Raw genomic sequence first — 18,559 nt, forward strand, 5'->3', positions numbered from 1 at the left:
TGACTCTGACATGATAGGATGACAAGGCCTCGGCTCCTTTTGGAGTTCTGTGCCTGGGCCGTTGCCTTCAGAAAGGATAGCAAGGGAGGAGAGTGGGGTGCTAAATAGAGCCCCCAAACAAAAACCTCTTAGGGAATATTGACTGTTTTCAGGAAACTACACCTACAGCTTTCTGGCGCTTTCTCTCCAGCCCGACCTTGCTCAGTCAGGTGATAGCGCTTAGAGGCCTCACACTCTGTGTGAGGGCTTCTGGAGAAACAAGCATGACTGCGGGGAACTGTGCCACTTCTGGGGTCCCCGGCAGGTGGTCAGGGGATGTGAATGACTCCTGCTGAACCGCTGACTTTCTGAACTTAGAGAAAGTTATAGCGAAGAAGATCTGATGTTTCCATCAAACTAAAGGAGCCTTTACTAAATTCTCAGCTTCATCTTATGTGATTCCCACCTGGCACAGTTCTGAAGCCCAAACCTCAGGCAGTTTCTTTGAGTGGACTTGATCGTAGAGGTAAACTTATTGGTGGAAACAATTTTTAGATACCTTGGGACCCAAGCTGCTGTGGAATGCTATTATGGATGACCTTGGCCTAGCCCAGCCTTTTAAGTCAGGGCTCGACAGACTTTCTGCAAAGGGCCAGATAGCAAATATTTTAGGCTTTGTAGGCCATCTGGTCTCTGTCTCAGCTACTCAACCCTGCTGTTGTAGTGTGAAAGCAGCCAGGGATGGGCCAACAAATGAGTGTGGCTGTGTTCCGGTACAACTTTAAGGACACTGACATTTGAATTCCATATAATTTTCATGGCACAAAACAGTATTCTTCCTCTGATTATTTGTGAATCATTTAAAAATATAAAAACCGTTCCTAGCTCGTGAGCCATACAGAAAGTAGGTGGTAGGCCGCATTTGACCTGTGGTCCATTGTATGCTGACCCCTGCTTAAATGAAATCCAGCTCTCTTACCCAGTCAGCTTTTAGCAGCCGTTCACCACTGCACTGGGGAGTTGGGCTGGTAATAGAGAACATTTGAGCTGAGTTACCTCTCGGGATAGTTTCATGCAATTAAGTAAATTATTCCTTTGATTAGTATCATACTTAGCAGGTCCAGTTGGAGGCTAGAAGTAAAGGAATGAATCCGTTTAGCACCAGTTCCCTTACCCTATGTACAGTCAGGTAGCTTTAATTAGCCTGAAGCAAAAAGAACAGTGGTTCTTAATTTCCCACCTCTGCAAGCTCAGCAGCCTCTTCACAGTCAGATCTCATCCCATCCGCCCCGCCTTCCTGAGCCCACCTGCAGAGACGCTGGCTCCGCCGCCCGCTGTCTGGTAGGAAGGCGAAGGTGGGAAGGCAGCCACTGCAAAACTTGACTCACAGAAAGCTGTATGGCGTTTCTCCCCCCGCCCCCCCCCGACCCCTGCTGCTGTATGTAGCAACGTGTTTTGTTGGATCATGCATTTAAAAATACAGTTAAGTGTGTTTCTGTTCCTTCTCTACAATACAGTTATTTTTAAGAAAGGAGCATTCCAGCTCTCTGCTGTTTAATTTTTGTACAGTGTGATCGTTGGTGCAAGGTAAGAAGGATGGTCATAATCATCCTATCTGGCTCTTCCTTGATCTTATTATTTATGTCATCACTTGAGCACAAGAGTAAGCTATTGATCAGGTGGTTGGATACGCTTGTAGACTTGGTCTCTATTTTCTAAGTCATAGAGTCCTCCCTTCAGCATGTCTTCAGAAAGCATTTATTGGGTGGGTACAGAAAGCAAGTATGTGGTAGGTGCTGGAAATGAACAGTCCCCGTCCTTAAGTTTATAGCGTAGTGAAGGAGCCGGCAGACCACACAGAAAACGTAAAGTGCTGTGACAGAGCTGTGGCAGAGTGTGGTGAGACTGCTTTGGAGAGGATGGGCCCGGTCTCGGGATCAGGGAAGACTTCCCAGCAGGGGCAGTGTGTACACCAAGGTCTTTAAAAGACTTGAGGGGCTAGCCAGGCTCCGAATGCAAGGGGTGGGGCCTTTCATGCAAAGTGCTGGTGCAGGCGTGGAAGGGGCGAGGGGCGAGGGGCGGCGCCTTTGGGCAGCGTCCGATTGCTCCAGGTCGTGTGGTGTGGCATGCGAACCGAGAGCAGCTGGAGGAGGGAGCAGGGGCCGGGCCGTGAGGTCCGCAGGAACGGGCTCGGGGAGCCGCGGGACGATTTCAGATACAGAAGGGACGTGATCAGAACTGTGTTCTAGAAGGAGCTTCCTGGCTGTAGCACGGAGAGTAGACTGAAAGAAGCAAGTAGAGGAAGCTTATATTCCAAGAGAGAGATGACAAGGGCCCAACCCGAGATCGAGCCCCTGGGGAGAGAGAAAATCACAGATCCGAGCGAGGAAGGAGGAGCCGCGAGCCTTGACAAATTGACTGTCCTGATTAGATGCGGAAGGGAGGGGGCGGGTGGTGAGGGGGGAGATTTGAATCGGGGGGTCGGGCTTCAGGTTCAGGCATGTGCACTGATGCAGCACCACGGACTGACCAGGAAATACCTTAGGATAGGAGAGCTGAGAAGAAAGCAGATGACTTCCGCTGAGGTTCTGTTGAGTTTGAGGGGCCAGCTGGAGACAGAACAGGTCGAGATGTGGAATAAGCCTGTGGGCATAGAGGTCTGGAGGTCAGTCAGGAGGGCTCACCTAGAGGTAGCCATTTGGGAGCCAGCAGCATCGAAGTGGTCCTTAAGCTGCAGAGAAATGAGCTGTAGTGGGGAGGCATGTGGCACCAGACACACTGGAGGGCGAGAAACACTTCCTCCTGCTCTGTTCTTAGTTAGGCCCCTTTGGTCCCCACTTTTTCCTTAGAAAGGAAGCTTTAAATCAGATTATGAAAGCAAAAGTATATTCTTGTTAATATTTTGGCACATTATGATTTCTTATGAATTTCCCACTTCAGGTAGGAGGGAGGAGTGGTTAGCGTAGCATACGTGTAGTTGTTATATTCTGCATTTTAATATTATATAAGTTTTTTCCCGTGTCATTCAAAATTCTTCTAAAACCTTATAATGCCTATGTACTATTCCATCATACGAATATGCTCTTAAACACTTAACCTTGCCCCAATTGTGGATTTTTAGTTTCTGATTTTTTGATACTATAAATAGTGCCATGGCCATCTGTGTTCATAAATCTTTATTGTGATCTCTGGTTATTTCTTTGGAACAGTCCTGGAACTGTGCTGATGGGGTCAGAAATATAGACATATTTAAGAATTTTGAAACATTGCCACATTCCCTTCCAGAAAGATCACAGCAGTTTATCCTCTTTCCAGTAGCCTGTGAATAAGGGCACCTATGATGGAAATACCTGTCAGAAGTTCTCTGCCTACATGGGTGGAGGGGGTGTCGCTCTCTCTCTTTCTCTCTCTCTCTCTCTCTCTCTCTCTCTCTGAGTCAGACTAGGTCTCCTGAAATGTCCCAGTGACTGTGGTCTTGGATTCTTTCTTCATCTTTCCTATTGTTCAATGTGTTACAGCATAGACTCTTCCTATTTGCATTAGCCATTATTAAAAAAAAATACTCATAAGGGTCCTAAACTGTAAAATGATAAGAGAGGTGGTTCAGAGCTTCTTCCTAAACTCGGTAAAGTCAAGACTGGAGAGTGATCTCCCGCCCCAAACAAAGTCCTTCTTTCTACTCCTTAGACTCAATAAGAAACCCATCGTATTTGAAATGGTGCTGAGAACTATTGTTGCAGTCTCAGATCCTTGGAGAACATTTGTAACCTCACTAACCTTTTCTGTTGCTCTGTGTGTAGCTGTCAGGCATTGTTTGGGTTGGCCTGACATGAATAATTAAAAGGAAGTCCAATTGAATTAAGACTAAAGAGAACAGAGTTGCTCTGTGTCATCTCTGCCACCGTAAGAATTGCTACGCTTCTCTTTAAGGTAATGGTAAACAGTACAGGAAGGCTTTTACTAGAAGTTCAGAGCTCCTGGTTAAATGTTGACAGGCAGCGCATCACGTCAGCCGTGGAGATAGTTCTAGAATCAGGGAGGCTTAAAGAGTAATTATCACCCTGTCAGAATTTTCCCCTTTCTCCCAGTTACCGGTTTCATTATTATGGGCAAGATTTTCATTTTCATCTGTTCATCTCATTTATACATATATCCACAGCCAAGAGTCTGTGCTCTTTTGAGCCCTTCAGCCCCCAGCCTATCTAGGATGGCTCTGGGGAAGAGTGGGGCAGCTGAGGAGGACACAGCCACAGCCTCCAGCTTTCAGGGAACATGGGGCACAGGACTTCCCAGTCAGAGGGTATTGAAATCTTTCCCTTGAAGGAGAGATTGGTTTAGTAATCACGCTGTAATTTCATATGGAATCAGAGCAAACAATCCACATTTATGCATCCCAAGGCGTGGACAAGAGACAGACTTGAAAACTTTGACCTAGTTGTATATAAGTGGCACTAATTACACCCACTTATGTGAGTTGGTCACTGTTTGTGGCTTGTTAGCATACGCATAAAAACTAACCTGTATCATTAAGTGTCGGGGTAACTTTGCTGAGCAGCTTGTTATTATAACCCTAAACTTTTCATGTGCTCAACTCTTCCTTTAGGCATGTCACATAGTCAGTTACTCATAATTTTCAAAAATTGGAAGGAATACAGGTCGTATTATTCTGGAAGTTGTTAAAAATACAGACTCAGACATGATTTCCGGCTCTCACTGGACAGACATTTCTTGAGTTCCTGTCGTGTTACAAGTACTCCTCATAGCTCTATGAAGGAGCCTTAGGCAGTGGCAGACAAACTTTGCACCCTGAAGTTGCTGAGTGAATTTGTGAAGAACTCTGTGTACTTACAAGAAACTTCAGTAAGATAAAAGCAAGGGCATAGTGAGTTGACACAGGACTAAAGGAATACCCAACCTGATGGTTCTTAGGTAGATGGGATTAGTGAAAGAAGGCTGCTTGGGAAGGGAAGCCCTGAATCACATGGTGAACAAAGTGAAGGACACCATTGGTGAAGAAGAGCTGAGGGTCACCGATTGCCCACCCTGTTGAGATTTAAGGGACGTGTTCCATCACACTCCTCTCCCTTCTGAGTTCTGAACCACTGAGAAATAGACACACAAGTCAGACCGAGATCAAAATATTCCATCTATTACTGATAAAGTTTGGATTAGAGAAGGCAGCTTGAGCCAGTTCAAGCATTTGGAACCGCCCAGAAGTTAATGCTGTAAAAAGAAACTCTGATTGTGGGGTGATTAGAGGGAGCAGAAAGTAGCCAGAGGCAGAGAGGGGAACGTGCCCTCCACCACACTGGGTACCGGGGATACTGGCTACCGAGTCCTAGCACGGCCTTCACTACTAGGTGCCCGCCAGTGCAGTGGCTGCCAGTGAGTACCAGTAGCTGATGCTTCTGCCCTTGGTCAAAATGGCCAGAATATATCCTCAGCAGAACTCTGAAGGCTGCTTTTTATATAACTTTAGAAAGTAAGCATGTCTCCTACTCCACCTCTAGAAGCTTTTCGCTTGCCTTCTGGTTCTTTCTACTTGCCTATTATCCAGGCTCATTTCTTATAGAAGGGAAAAGCTCTACCCCCACCCCTGTAAACGTTTCTTAGTTTCCAGGAAGCTGAAGACTGAAACTAAATCCTGCTGCAGAGAAGCTTGCACTGGCCAGCGCATCCATCCCCCCTCCTGCTTAGGGCTCCCAGAGCGCTTTGTTTATACCTGTCACCCGTCTTGATCACATTTTCATGTTGCCTGGTCATTTTCCATTTGCTCCCCTGTCTCCTTCTCTAAAACTGTAAGTTCCCTAAGGGTAAGGACAGCATCTGTTCACCTTTATATCTCCAGTCCCTGCCCAGTGCTTGTCGTTGAGGGTGTTTCAAGGTCTCTAAGCATCTCTGTACATATTGGTCTTTTTAAAAAGACGGTGGCAGTTGTGATCTGGGAGAAGGACTGTAGCTTTAGAAGAGAGGTGTGCTTATGTAAGAGAATTAAATGTTTATTATGAATCAGAGAGGTTTCCTTCTCTTTTGAATAAAAGGGTTGGGTGTTTGGTTACTTGCCAGGGCATACAGGGTTTAGGACAGGGTGTCATGAGGACTTTCTCAAGGTGGAGCTGCCTGGACAGGTGTGGGGAGCCGGGAAGCTTTAGCACCCCAGGGGGCTGGCAGTGCTTCTGAGGCTTCCTGAGCACTTCTGTGTTCACCTCTGTATCCTCAGACCAAGCTGCACCCCTCGGGGAGCCCGGCAAAAGAGGCTCTCTGGGGGAAGGCAAAGAGACCCCCAGTGTGGCCCCCTGGAAAGGGAGATGCTCAGGCTTGTCGGAGACCTGATTTGCCCGCGTGGAAAGGTGGGCAAGGCACCAAGCCCCCCCCCCCGCAACCTGCCTCTTGAAAAGAGTCCTTCTGGGGTGAGCTAACATCAGCCGCCATGCACCCTTCCCCCATGGTGAGATGGAAATGATCTGTGTACCATGGTGGGATCCCCAGCCTAATTCGCCCTCTGTGAATTCTGATCAGAGCCTGCTTTTGCTTTTAATGGAAACGATTTCCACAAGACAGAGTTTCTATATTAGTTGCTGCCGGGCTGTCTGAGAAGAGAAGAGAGCTCACGTCACAGCTGGGGTTGAGATTGTGCCCAGATGATTCAGACTTAAGTCCCTAGCATTTCCAGGGGGCAGTGAAGTGAGACAAAGGGCTCTCACCCTGACAAGACGCTATATAAGAAACTTCTGGGGGTCGAGCGGGGCAGTGGCCGGTGCCTCCGTTCTCTCTGTGGTGCGAGCCTTTCAGGTAAGTGGCTTTGACACACGGGACACGTTTGGCTCCTCCAGGGCCCTGGCTTTTGGGTAACTGTTCTCATGATTAGGAAGCTCCTGGACTCTCCCCTTTCTATTCACAGGACACTCTGCATGTCCTCGTCCTGCCCCCGTGTCACACCCCACGTCACTTGAATGTGAGCCAAACAGCTACGTAAGAGACATGGAATCCTTTGACGTTAGTAAAACCTGCACTGGGGAAAAGGAACCCTTGCAGCTGATGCTTAGGTGTCAGCCATGACTGCCTCTTGGGGCAAGTCCAGTTGATTCCGACTTGCGCGGTTCTGCCAGCCGCGGGCCCTGCCGCCGTTCTGTCAGCTGTCTGTCCTGAACTCCGCTGCCGGACTGAGTTCCCCCAAATGCTGCTTTCACCTGTCACTCAAGAACCTGCAGTCTCCTTAAGCAGATTTCATGGATAGTGAGACTTCCTTTAATATTCTGGGATGAGATACAGGATTGCTAGGTTTTATTTTGCCAAACAGGAACATTTTCTTTAAAAGCCAGTTACCGTCTACTTCCTCCACGATTCTATAAATGAAAACATTTTAGCACCAGAACAAAGGAAGACTTAATTTCACCGTTCAGGGCAGTCTCACATTGACTTGGTTGAGCTTTGTGGGAAAGCCCTTTCTCATTTCGCTGATCTCAGACCAGCGTTTGTGAGCTGCTGGATTGTTCCATCGGATCCAAATGCCCCCTGGCTTTGGAGGCCCCCGGTGATGCGGCCGGAGTTTGGTGTCCCCCATTTCCCACCCACCCGTCTCCTGTACTCACTGGTCCTTGCCTGCCTTCGCATGGCCTGGGCCTCCAATTCGCTCCCTCTAGCAGGCCCCCCACTTCTTCCAGAAGCCGCTTCCGACAGGCTGCCTCCTTCTCCACGTATCTCCTATCGGTGCCTGATGCAGTACTGCCTGGGTTTTCGTTCGCATCATTCTGTGGTTCTGTCTCTTTATTCCCTTCCCGCCCTCCCTGCGTGCGTTCTCGAGTATCAGCTGTGTAGGAGGCAGACACTACGCTGCAACCTCTTTCTCACTCGTAAAATCTACGGTGTTGGGACAGGAGGGGCATGCTGCAAGCTGCTCCTGGCGCTCAGAATGTCCCCACGGTCAGTGGGTGCCCAAGGACACTGTGCCCACAGAACTTGAAGCTGTGGCCCTGTTTGTTGTTACTCAGGAAATTCCCACGTTTCTAAAGAATGGTATTATTATAACACAGGTGTTTGTTTTGTACTTCTTTCATTCCCATTTTAAATGGCACGTGACAGACATTTTTAACTAAAGAGAATTTAAGAGCTTTAAAAGTATTTTATAACTTTAGAACATGCCTTCTGACTGATGTTTTTAATTTCTCACGTTTAAAAAAAATATCTACTAGGCACAGAGTACTGTGCTAGATATTGGGACAAAGAGATTAGAACATGGCCCCAGCGCTCAGAGAAGCTTAACGTCTCGTGGACAGAATACAGACACAGAGAGCAAGCTGGTGCACAGGAAACGTTAAGTTTGGGCTGAGTGTGGAAGTGGCTGCTTTGGTATTTTACCTGGGGACACTAGCTATGATTTGAAGGGGCCACGTTAAAAGTCAATGAGAAACAAGGTCATTCTGTGTTTAAAAGTTTTCTCCTGTACAAAATGGCAATTAAAAATTTGCTGTAAGAAAACACTACAAGTACTGAAAGCAAATTAGAAAGTATTTAATTGCCCTTGAATTTTGAACACACCACCCCCGGGGCGGGGGCGGGGGTGGGGGTGGGGGTGGGGGTGGGGGAGGTAAAGGAAATGTGCCAGAGTGGGAGGAAATGAGCGCAGACCTGAAGGACAACACCCAGGGAGGGGATCCCAGCAGGTTTCTTATCTGCTTGTCAGCGTTAACTTGGCAGTCCCCTAAATAAGAAAGTTTGCTAATGAATAGCAGTCTACCGGCTTTGAAGTACATTTGAACTGGGAGCTGTTTCTGAGCTCTGAGAATGCCAGCCTGATTTGCTACAACGAGTTTTGCTGTGGGAATTGCAAGGAGCTCTCCCTTCATTTTCCTGTCCCCCACCCCAGCCAAGTCCGGGGACTTAGCTTTTCCTGCAAGCTTCTGTCCAGCCAAGCTTGCAGTCTTGCTTGCCTCCCCGGCTGGCCTGCAGGAGCACACTTCTGAGCTCAGAGGGGAGCAGAGCTCTGCCTGAGCTTCTCCCCGCCCTCCGCCCGCCTGGCTGTACGGCCTCCAGGCCTGGATTCCTGACCCCTTGCTGCCGAGGACTCCTTCCTGGTCGCTGTGGAGATCTGTCCTGTTTGCCCAGAGGCCGAGCTCGGAGCTCGTTTGGGGCACTTCTGCTCCAGACTCAGGCCCAGGCCCGGACTCAGCTCTCCTGCGGCCACCAGCTTCAAGTCAGTGACGAGACAGTGTAGAGCTTGTGAGCATGGGCCTGGGACAGGCCGCCTGGGCTCCGATCCTGACTCTTTTGCTTGGCTGTGTGACTTTAACTTTTCTGTGCCTCAGTTTCCTAAGATAATCATGAGTAAAATGAGGTAACATGTTTCAGAGGTAACCGTCGGTAAAAGGGAGATGTTAACAGTAACTATGCCATGGGGAGGTTGGGTTAAATGAATTATACCCATAAAACACTTAGAACAGTCCCTGACATGTAACACCAAATGGATGTTAACCGTGTGCCCAGATGCCGAGAAAGGCCCCGTTTCTGTCCTCACACGAGAGCCACCTCTAACAGGGAAGAACCCAGGAAGGGCTACAGTACAGGCCACCAGCAGCAATGGCCTGGAAAGACTTCACCTCATTTGGGATCCGTCCGGTGGGTCTGGACGGAGGGGAAGGATTGGAAGTGGAGGCGCGGGGGCGAGGAAGGGTGGGCCCCTACTGCTTGGCAGCGGCGGGTGAAGGGCAGTCTGGTCTGGTTGGGTGTGGTAAGAGACGAGACTGGGGCTGTCTTGAAGCACTCAGCAGTTGGTACTGGAGTCACAGGGAGGGCAGGCAACCTTTGTGAGCAAGGAAGGGAAGGAAGTAGAGTCGCGCATCACACTCCATGTCACTCAAATAAGAGACACAAAACATTCCCTTTGAACAGACATACCACAGTTTACATAACCCTTCCTAATGTGGCTACTGTTAGGTGGCTTTCAGTTTTTGTTATTATAAATAACACTGCAATTAATATTCTTATGCATTCTTTTTTTTTTTTTTTTTTTTTTTTTTTTTTTGCGGTACCCTCTCCCGTTGCAGAGCGCAGGCTCAGCGGCCATGGCTCACGGGCCCAGCCGCTCCACGGCATGCGGGATCCTACCAGCAGACCGGGGCACGAACCTGTCTCCCCTGCATCAGCAGGCGGATTCTCAACCACTGCGCCACCAGGGAAACCCTCTTATGCATTCTTAATCAAAATTGTTTTGGACTATTTCCTCAGGAATACATTCTTAGAATGACCGCATTAAAGGGAAGAACTATTTTTCTGCGATACTTTCTCTTTTTTTATTAACTTTTATTGTTGTATTATAAAAGTAATACACATTTGGGACTTCCCAGGTGGTCCAGTGGTTAAGACTTTGCCTTCCAATGCAGGGGGTGCGGGTTCGATCCCTGGTCGGGGAGCTAAGATACCACGTGCCTCGGGGCCAAAAAACCAAAACATAAAACAGGAACAATATTGTAACAAACTCAATAAAGACTTTTTAAAAAATGGGCCACATCACGGCGCTTCCCTGGTGGCGCAGTGGTTAAGAATCCGCCTGCCAATGCAGGGGACACGGGTTCAAACCCTGGTCGGGGAAGATCCCATATGCCGCAGAGAAACTAAACCCGTGCGCCACAACTACCGAGCCTGTGCTCTACAGTCCGTGAGCCACAACTACTGGAGCCCGCGTGCCACAGCTACTGAAGCCCGCGCGCCTAGAGCGCGTGCTCTGCAACAAGAGAAGCCACCGCAATGAGAAGCCCGCGCACCGCAACAAAGAGTAGCCCCCGCTCGTCGCAACCAGAGAAAGCCTGAGCGCAGCAACGAAGACCCAACACAGCCAAAAATAAATAAATAAAATAAATAAATTTTTTAAAAAGTGGTCCACATCAAAAAATCTTAAAAAAAAAAAAAAGTAATACAAGTTTGTGTTGTGAAAATTTTAAATGAACAAGTAAGCCCATCAGTCACCCATCACCTAGTAATAACATTTTTCTAGGTATCCTAAAGCATGTACATTTTTTAGAGCTTTTGACACAAGCTGCAGGATAATTTTCCAGAAAAGTTAGACTAATTTAGGCTTTCCCCAGCAGAGAACAATAGTGCATTGTCACTGCCTCTCACCAAATTGAGAGTCTGTGGGTTCCATTTAATCTTCGTTAATATGGTAGGTTGGAAATGGTGTTTTATTATTGTGTCGGCTTGCATTTGTTTTACTGCTTGTGGGTTCGATCAACTCTTGAGTCGTTTCTTTGCCATTTCTGAGAAAGGGAGAAACTTCCTTCTGCGGTCGCTAGAGTCTCCTGACACCTTAAGCCCTAGACCCACCAGCCACATTTTTAGCCAGAATTACTTTTTTTCCCAACTTAGGTATAATTTACATGCAGTAAACTTCACCCTTTTTAGCATAGAGTTCTGCAAGCTACACATACCACACTCAAGACATAGAACAGTTCCATCACCCCAGAAAATTCCTGCACACCCCTTTGTAGTCAACCCCTCTCCCCTACCCTCAGCCGCTGGCACCCACTCCTGTTTTCTGTCCCTGTAGTTTTACCTTTTCCAGAATGTCAGGTAAGTGGAATCAGACAGTTGGTAGCTTTTGAGTCTAGCTTCTTTGACTTAGCATCATGCACTTGAGGTTCACCCCTGTGTTTTGTGTGTATCAGTGTTCATTCCTTTTTATTGCAGAGTATAAATGTATACGTGGTATAGATGTTCCACAGTTCATTTGCGCATTTGTCAGTTGAAGGATATTTGGGTTGTTTCCAGTTTGGGGCAATTATGAATAATGCTGCCGTAACATTTGCCTACAGGGGTTTTTTTGGGTTTTTTGGGTTTTTTTAGGGAATTCCCCCATCTTATTATTATTATTATTTTAATTAATTTAATTTATTTTATTTTTGGCTGCGTTGGGTCTTCGTTGTCGCACGTGGGCTTTCTCTAGTTGCAGTGAGCAGGGCCTACTCTTCATTGCGGTGCATGGGCTTCACATTGCGATGGCTCCTCTTGCGGAGCATGGGCTCTAGGTGCGCGGGCTTCAGTAGTCGTGGCGCGCGGGCTCGGTAGTTGTGGCTCGCGGGCTCAGTAGTTGTGGCTCACGGGCTTAGTTGCTCTGTGGCACGTGGGATCTTCCCGGACCAGGGCTCCAACCCATACCCCCTGCATTGGCAGGTGGATTCTTAACCACTGCGCCACCAGGGAAGCCCTGCCTACAGGGTTTTTTGTGTGATGGTTGTTTTCATTTCACTTGGGTAAATACCTAGAAAAGGTTGGGTCATATGACTAGTGTATATTTAACTTTATAAAAAAATTACCAAACTGTTTTCCAGAGTGGCTATACCACTCACCAGCAATGTACGATAGTTCCAGTTTCTTTACCTGCTTATCAGCACTTGGTATTATCGGGTTTTTTTGTTTGTTTGTATGTTTTAGCCATGCTAATAGGTGTGTAGTGGTGTTTCATTGTGGTTTTAATTTGCATTTCCCTAGTGACTAATGATATTGAGCGTCTTTTTCATGTGCATATTTTCTGTCTGCATCTTTTTTGGTGATGTGTCTCTTCATATCTTTTGCCCATTTCTTAACTGGGTTTTTGGTTTCTTATTACTGAGTTTTGAGATTTCTTTTTATATTTTAGATATAAATCCTCGATCAGATTGGTGATTTGCAAATATTTTCTCCCTGTCTTTGGCTTGTCTTTTCATTCTCTCTGGCTTATTTTTTTATACTCTTTTGAAGAGCAAAAGTTTTACATTTTGTTAAAGTCTAATTTATTGAATTTTTTTTATGGATTGTGCTTTGGGTGTCACATCTAGGAAATCTTTGACTAACCCAAGGTCACAAAGATTTTTTTCTATGTTTTCTTCTGGCAGTTTTATAGTTTTAAGATTTACATTTAGGTTCTCCACTTATTTCCTAGCTCCAGAAGTTTCTTTTAGAAAACGGTTCCATTACAGAGACACACACCTGAGTGGGTTCGGTATGGAGTCAGTTCTAGGAGCCTACGCAGGCATGGTGCCCTCCAGGAACCATCTGGAAAGGAGGTGTGGGCATCAGAAGCTGCCCAGGAGTGGCTTTTAAACAGATAGTAGGCTTCTCTGGCTTAAGACTTGGCATAAAAGTGAAGATTGTATCCTTTAAAGGAGGGTGAGGAAGATAAGAGAAAAACCTCTCAACTTTCTAGATAAATCCTTCTGACTGCTGCACAAAGTCAGGACAGTGACTGACGCCAAGCCCAGGACTTTGTCGATTACACGCAAACATCCATGTCGGTGACTCAGCCGATCATGCTTTAATCTCATAACCAAGAGGCTTTCAAAAATTACAGTCAACAAGGCAGCTTGCTAGTTGTGACTGCCATTGGAATTGGGTTTTCCTCAGAACAGCTGGACTGTAATGTGGTGGGAAGAAAGCCTGATGTGGGTGAAGGGCCAAGGATTGCTTGCCTGGGAAGGATGTGCAGCTAACGTTTGATAGAAATGTGTGAAATGACCGACCTAGCCAAGCTAAGTAGAGGCCTGCCATCTTTCATCCATGGGAAAATACACTGCAGCAAAAGGGTTCAGAAAACAGCATTGACTATCCGCTTTGTGTCAGTCATTGCAAGACACGGGTGGTCCAGAGCATGCTCCGTGCTGGGCTGATAGGAGCCGAGAGAAGACTCCTGTTCTAGTGAAGGAGAGCACTTGAGAGCAGGTTGGAAATGGCTTTTCCAAGGATGTTCCAGACAGAGCAGTGCAAGGGTTTGGTGTGCTCTGGCATTTGCAGGCCTTGGGCGTGGCCGTGTCACAGGCAGGGCTCACAGAGGCAGTGGGAGATGTTATTGGAAGTGGAACCAGGGCCAGTCTTGGAGGACCTTGTTTGCTCTGCCCCGAGATGTGAGTGTTTTCTTGAATTCAAATTGGTACCGTTGAAGCATTTTACATATGGAAGTGATGGGCTAGGCCTTTCTTTTTAGAAAGATCTCTCTGGAGGCTCTGTGGTGAATGAATTAGAAGGGGCCAGTTAGTGGTAATCTAGGTGAGATGGCTAACCTGAAGTCATACAGCTGACAGGAAGCCACAGGTGAGAAGGACACTGAGGCGGTAGAATCAGAACCCAAAAAGGGAAGGGGTGGGCACATGGATGGGTGCTCCTGGGTTTCTGACTGGGCAGCGGGGCGGCTGTGGTGCCAGCCAGGAGAGCCCCCCCACCCCCCATCGCAGGAGGAAGAGCAGGCGTCAACCGGGGACCCTCTGAGCTTGAGGTCCCTGGCGCCATCCTGTTAAAGGCCGCAGGGTGGCCGGCCTCGGAAGTCTGGTGTGCCTCTGCTCCCGCACCGCGGGTTCTCCCTCCGCTCAGGGTACACACGTGTTCCTGGAGGCATCAGAAACACGCGTGCCTTCCGAAGTACAGTAAGCAGGACTAGAAACACGGTATAAAGGCTAGTGAGGGAGGCGGCGTGAGCGCACACGGGGATGGAGGAGCAAGCAGCACGTGGCACAGCACGAAAGCCTCTGTCCCCCACCGAGAGCCAGGTTGCCAGACAGGGCTTCCCTGGGGCACGGGGCTGCAGGAGAGCGGCCGTCGTCAGCTCTCGGCCTCCCCCCACCCTCTTACCTTCTCCTCTCTCTTCCCAGGCAAGCTCTTCTCATTTGTTTAAAAAAAAAGAAAAAAAGAGTGAATTCACTCCCAGTCCTTTTGAAACCCAACATGTCAGTGATAGATGAGGCAGTATTCTTTAACTTCAGAGGAGAAAAAGTGAGTGAGTGAATGCGAGCCAGGGGAGTTGAAAAGTCCAAGGGAGCAGGAGACACATGGGGTGACCCCGCCGTCAGGAGGAGCGCCCTCAATTCCACCCCTGCTGGTGCTATGCAAAGGCACAGACAATGCCACTTTCAATAAATCATGAAGGATCCTGAATACCCACTTTTGTCTGTTTTCAATGGACCTTGGGCATATTGCTTAAGATATGGCCGGCCATTTGTGCTGTGTTCCCAGCTACTCAAAGGCTCGAAGTCAAGTGCTCTCTCGACTATATAATGGAGTCTTTGCATAGGGGATTTGGGGGGAGATTTTTTCAGATTTCCATAGCTAGTCATAGTAAAGGTGACCTCGTGGGTAGTGTGGGCCATTGTCACCCTTCAGACATCCGTCCTTTGATGCTGAGCTTTGTGGGGTATCCATGCAGCACCTAATTCGATCACACATCTGACCCCTGCCTCTTTTTGGCACTGTCCCCTTCTCTGTGCTCACCGGGCTGCTGGAGGCCTCTGCACAAACCCTGGCTGTCCTCTGGATGCATTCTGTGCTAAACAGAGCTCTTGACTGTTTTTCCCCGCTCTCAGAATTCTAGGCCCCCTAGTGAATCTGGCCTGGGGAGTGGCTGCTTGTTCTCATGATGGTGTGCTCATGAAGATGCCTGTTGGAAGCGCCTTTTAAAAGTCCCCGGGTTGTTTCCACAGTGGAGTCTTGGGAAGCAAAGAGAAGAATAACCTGGGGTCATTTAAGGGCTGGCTGGTCATTTCCTTAATCGTCTGTGACCGTTAAGAGCCTGATTTTCTATAAAGAAGCACAGAGGCTTCCTTGGCTGGTTATTAATAATAACAAACAGCTAGAATTTATTGAGCACCTGCCGTTTGCCAAGTGCTTTCACATGTTACCTCATTTAATCCTTAAACCTTACACCCATTTTTACAGATGAGGAAACTGAGACTTGAGGTTAAATAACTTGTCAAAAGTCACATAGCTAGAAATGGCAGAACTGGGATAGAAACATTCCTTATTCTGCTTAATTTTTATCTTTCTCTTGTTTTATATTCTTTTGCGAATCTGAACAAATGGATCAAGTCCTACTCTTAGGATGACTTTGAAGAGCTATCTTAAAGTACTGTGTGATTCCATTTATATAACATTCTTAAAATGACGGAATGATAGAGCTGGAGAACAGAGTTGTGGTTGCTAGGAGTTTAGAGCTGGTGGGGGGAGAGGGAGGTGGCCCAAGGGGGATCTTGGTGGTGAAGGAACAGTTCTGTGTCCAGGTTGCTGTGGCAGTTACACGAATCTACACGTGTGACCAAATGACATAGAACTAGACACACATAACATGCCAATGTGTTTCGTGGGTTTGACGTTGTGTTATAATTATGTAAGATGTCACCTTTGGTGGAAATTGGGTAAAGAATACGTGGGGCCTCCCTGTTGTTGTATCTTTGCTATTTCTGTAAATCTATAATCATCTCAAAACAAAAAGTGGGTTGTTTAATTCAGCTGAGTGGGGCGCCAGCGTTGCACCTGGAAAAGGCCAGGTCTCAGCTCAGAAGTTGCTTGCTCTCAGAAAGCAGTCCACATCATAAAGCTACAGGTGGCCTAGGAGGAGAGCACACACTAGAAGAGGGCCTGGGATTTAGCCTCTGTCAGATGTAACCCGAGGCTCTGTTGTCTTATGGGAAAGTACTGAACTGAGAGTCAGGGCCCCTGGGCTCAAGTCCCAGGGCTGCAATTGCGTGACCTGGGGCAAGCTTCCCAACATCTATGAGCCTCCATGTCCGCGGCTGTAAAGGAGGAATGGTAACAGCACCCACCCTATGAGGTTGTTAATGAGAGTCAGGGCCCCTGGGCTCAAGTCCCAGGGCTGCAATTGCGTGACCTGGGGCAAGCTTCCCAACATCTATGAGCCTCCATGTCCGCGGCTGTAAAGGAGGAATGGTAACAGCACCCACCCTATGAGGTTAAGAGATCCACCGATAGGACACATTAATGCGCTTAGCACAGAAAGATTTACTGTGCTTATTCGTTTTTGTTACCATCATCAATGTGATTTTATCTATTCCAAAGTTGTACCCTCTGCTCTATAGTCAGACCAATCTTGTACATATTCACAGAACAGCACGTTATTTATTCTTACTTCTCTGGTTTGGGTCATTTATTCTTTCAACAGTTCTTTCTTTTTTAAAAAAAAATATTTCTTTCTTTATTTGACTGCGTCGGGTCTTAGTTGCAGGATATTCGTTGAGGCACGCGGGATATTTCATCGTGGCGTGCGGGCTGTAGAGCGCGCGGGCTCAGGAGTTGCGGTGCGCGCGCTCTCTAGTTGTGGCACATGGGCTTTAGAGCGCGCGGGCTTAGTTGCCCTGTGGCGTGTGGGATCTTAGTTCCCCGACCAGGGATCAAACCCGCGTCCCCTGCGTTGCAAGGCGGATTCTTAACCACTGGACCACCAGGGAAGTCCCTCAACAATTATTTCTTAAGTGCCTACTTTGTCGAAGACTCTTGGAGATACAGTGATGGATGTGACCCGTGTGGTCTGTGCCCAAAGAGAGCTAAAGTCTTGTTTTTTCCTGTTACTTGGAATCTCCTATCTGTGTCTTTCAAATCCTTGCTGTCCTTCCGGACTCACAGGCCTCATCTATTCCATGCAGGCCACTCCACCAGATACTTCTCTGAGCTCCGACAGCGCTGGAGTCAGTGTGACTTAGTCATCTCTGCCAGCCTAGACTGTCCTTTTCCCCGTGCCTCCCGGCGTGCCCGGCACGGTGCTGAGCAGCACAGGGGGCGTGTTGAGCAAGTGCTTGCCCACAAAATTATAAAGTTCATGTCCAGAAGGAGCCCAAGACAGTATCTCTTCCGAGGCTTTCACTTCACAGATGATGTCACAGACAGAGGCCCTTGGCCTACATAACGGAAGCTGGCTCTCCGGTCCCCAACACTTTATCAGTAGGATACTAATAGATCCTATATTAATCTTAGTTTTTGTTGTTGTTGCTTTGTTTTGTTTTTCTTCCTGCCATCCACTATTTTGACTAGCTGACTGGCCTTTCTTCTTTTGCAAACCCTGAGGTAAGAAGCCCTTGGCTGTAGTTCTGCTCTTCCTACTACCTAACTGTGTGACTGAGTCATATCAACCAGAGGGCAGGTTCGTTGGCATTGGAAAACCAGAGCCAGTCCACATCTTTCTCTCGCTCGCTCTCAGCTGAGTGGGCTTACCTGCTACCTCCAGTCTGCCGGCAGGACCCTGCCTCTGGCAGGCCCACCAGGCGTCTGTCTCCTCCAGTCCGGCTTCTCCACCTGAAGCTGGGCGGGAGGTCTGCGCAGCCTCTCGCTAGGGCGACTTGCCTTAAATTCCAGTCGTTCTTCCGTCAGACCGTTGCCAGCGAGCCCTGAGAGACTGACTCTCTGAACCCCAGTTGCTGTCCTACGCCTGCTGGAATCTAGAGGAGAGAAGAGAATTGTCGGAGCCCCCAGCTTCCAGCTTGGTGCCCTCTTTGTAGATGAAGAAATAGCAAGTGTGGCCCAGTGAGAAACGCACAGACTGTAGTTAGATGGGTTTGGGTTCCATGTCTAGGTCTGCCAGGTGTTGATTGCTATATCACCTGACCTTGGTTGGGCAGGCGAGTTACTTAACCTCCCTGCACGTCAGTTTCCTCACCTTTAAAATGGCAGCAATATTGCCTGTGCACGTGAAGTTCTTGGTGCTGTGTCTGGTTGAATATGGAACCTCTTATTTCTGCTGCTTATTGCAGGCCCCTACATCACCTCGAAGTTCTTTTTTTTTTTTTTTTTTTTTTTTGGCGGTACGCGGGCCTCTCACCGCTGCGGCCTCTCCCGT

The 18,559-nt window shown here is 47.9% G+C and overlaps 1 protein-coding gene across 11 annotated transcripts in view; it reads left to right on the forward strand.

The window, feature by feature from the left end:
• The window catches only part of DIS3L2 (DIS3 like 3'-5' exoribonuclease 2), a 398,793-nt gene that overhangs the window by 312,278 nt on the left and 67,956 nt on the right, over positions 1–18,559 (forward strand). The window contains exon 14 of one of the 11 annotated variants that reach the window (XM_055090533.1): positions 10,023–11,423. The exons of the other annotated variants lie outside the window; for them this stretch is intronic. Within the exon in view, the coding sequence (XP_054946508.1) occupies positions 10,023–10,175 (153 nt within the window). The 3' untranslated portion in view covers positions 10,176–11,423. Of the gene's footprint in view, positions 1–10,022; positions 11,424–18,559 lie in introns of those variants that run through there. 11 annotated transcript variants of the gene reach the window in all.

The sequence above is a fragment of the Physeter macrocephalus genome, chromosome 2 (genome assembly GCF_002837175.3).
Source record: "Physeter macrocephalus isolate SW-GA chromosome 2, ASM283717v5, whole genome shotgun sequence".
NCBI classification, from domain to species: Eukaryota; Metazoa; Chordata; class Mammalia; order Artiodactyla; family Physeteridae; genus Physeter; species Physeter macrocephalus.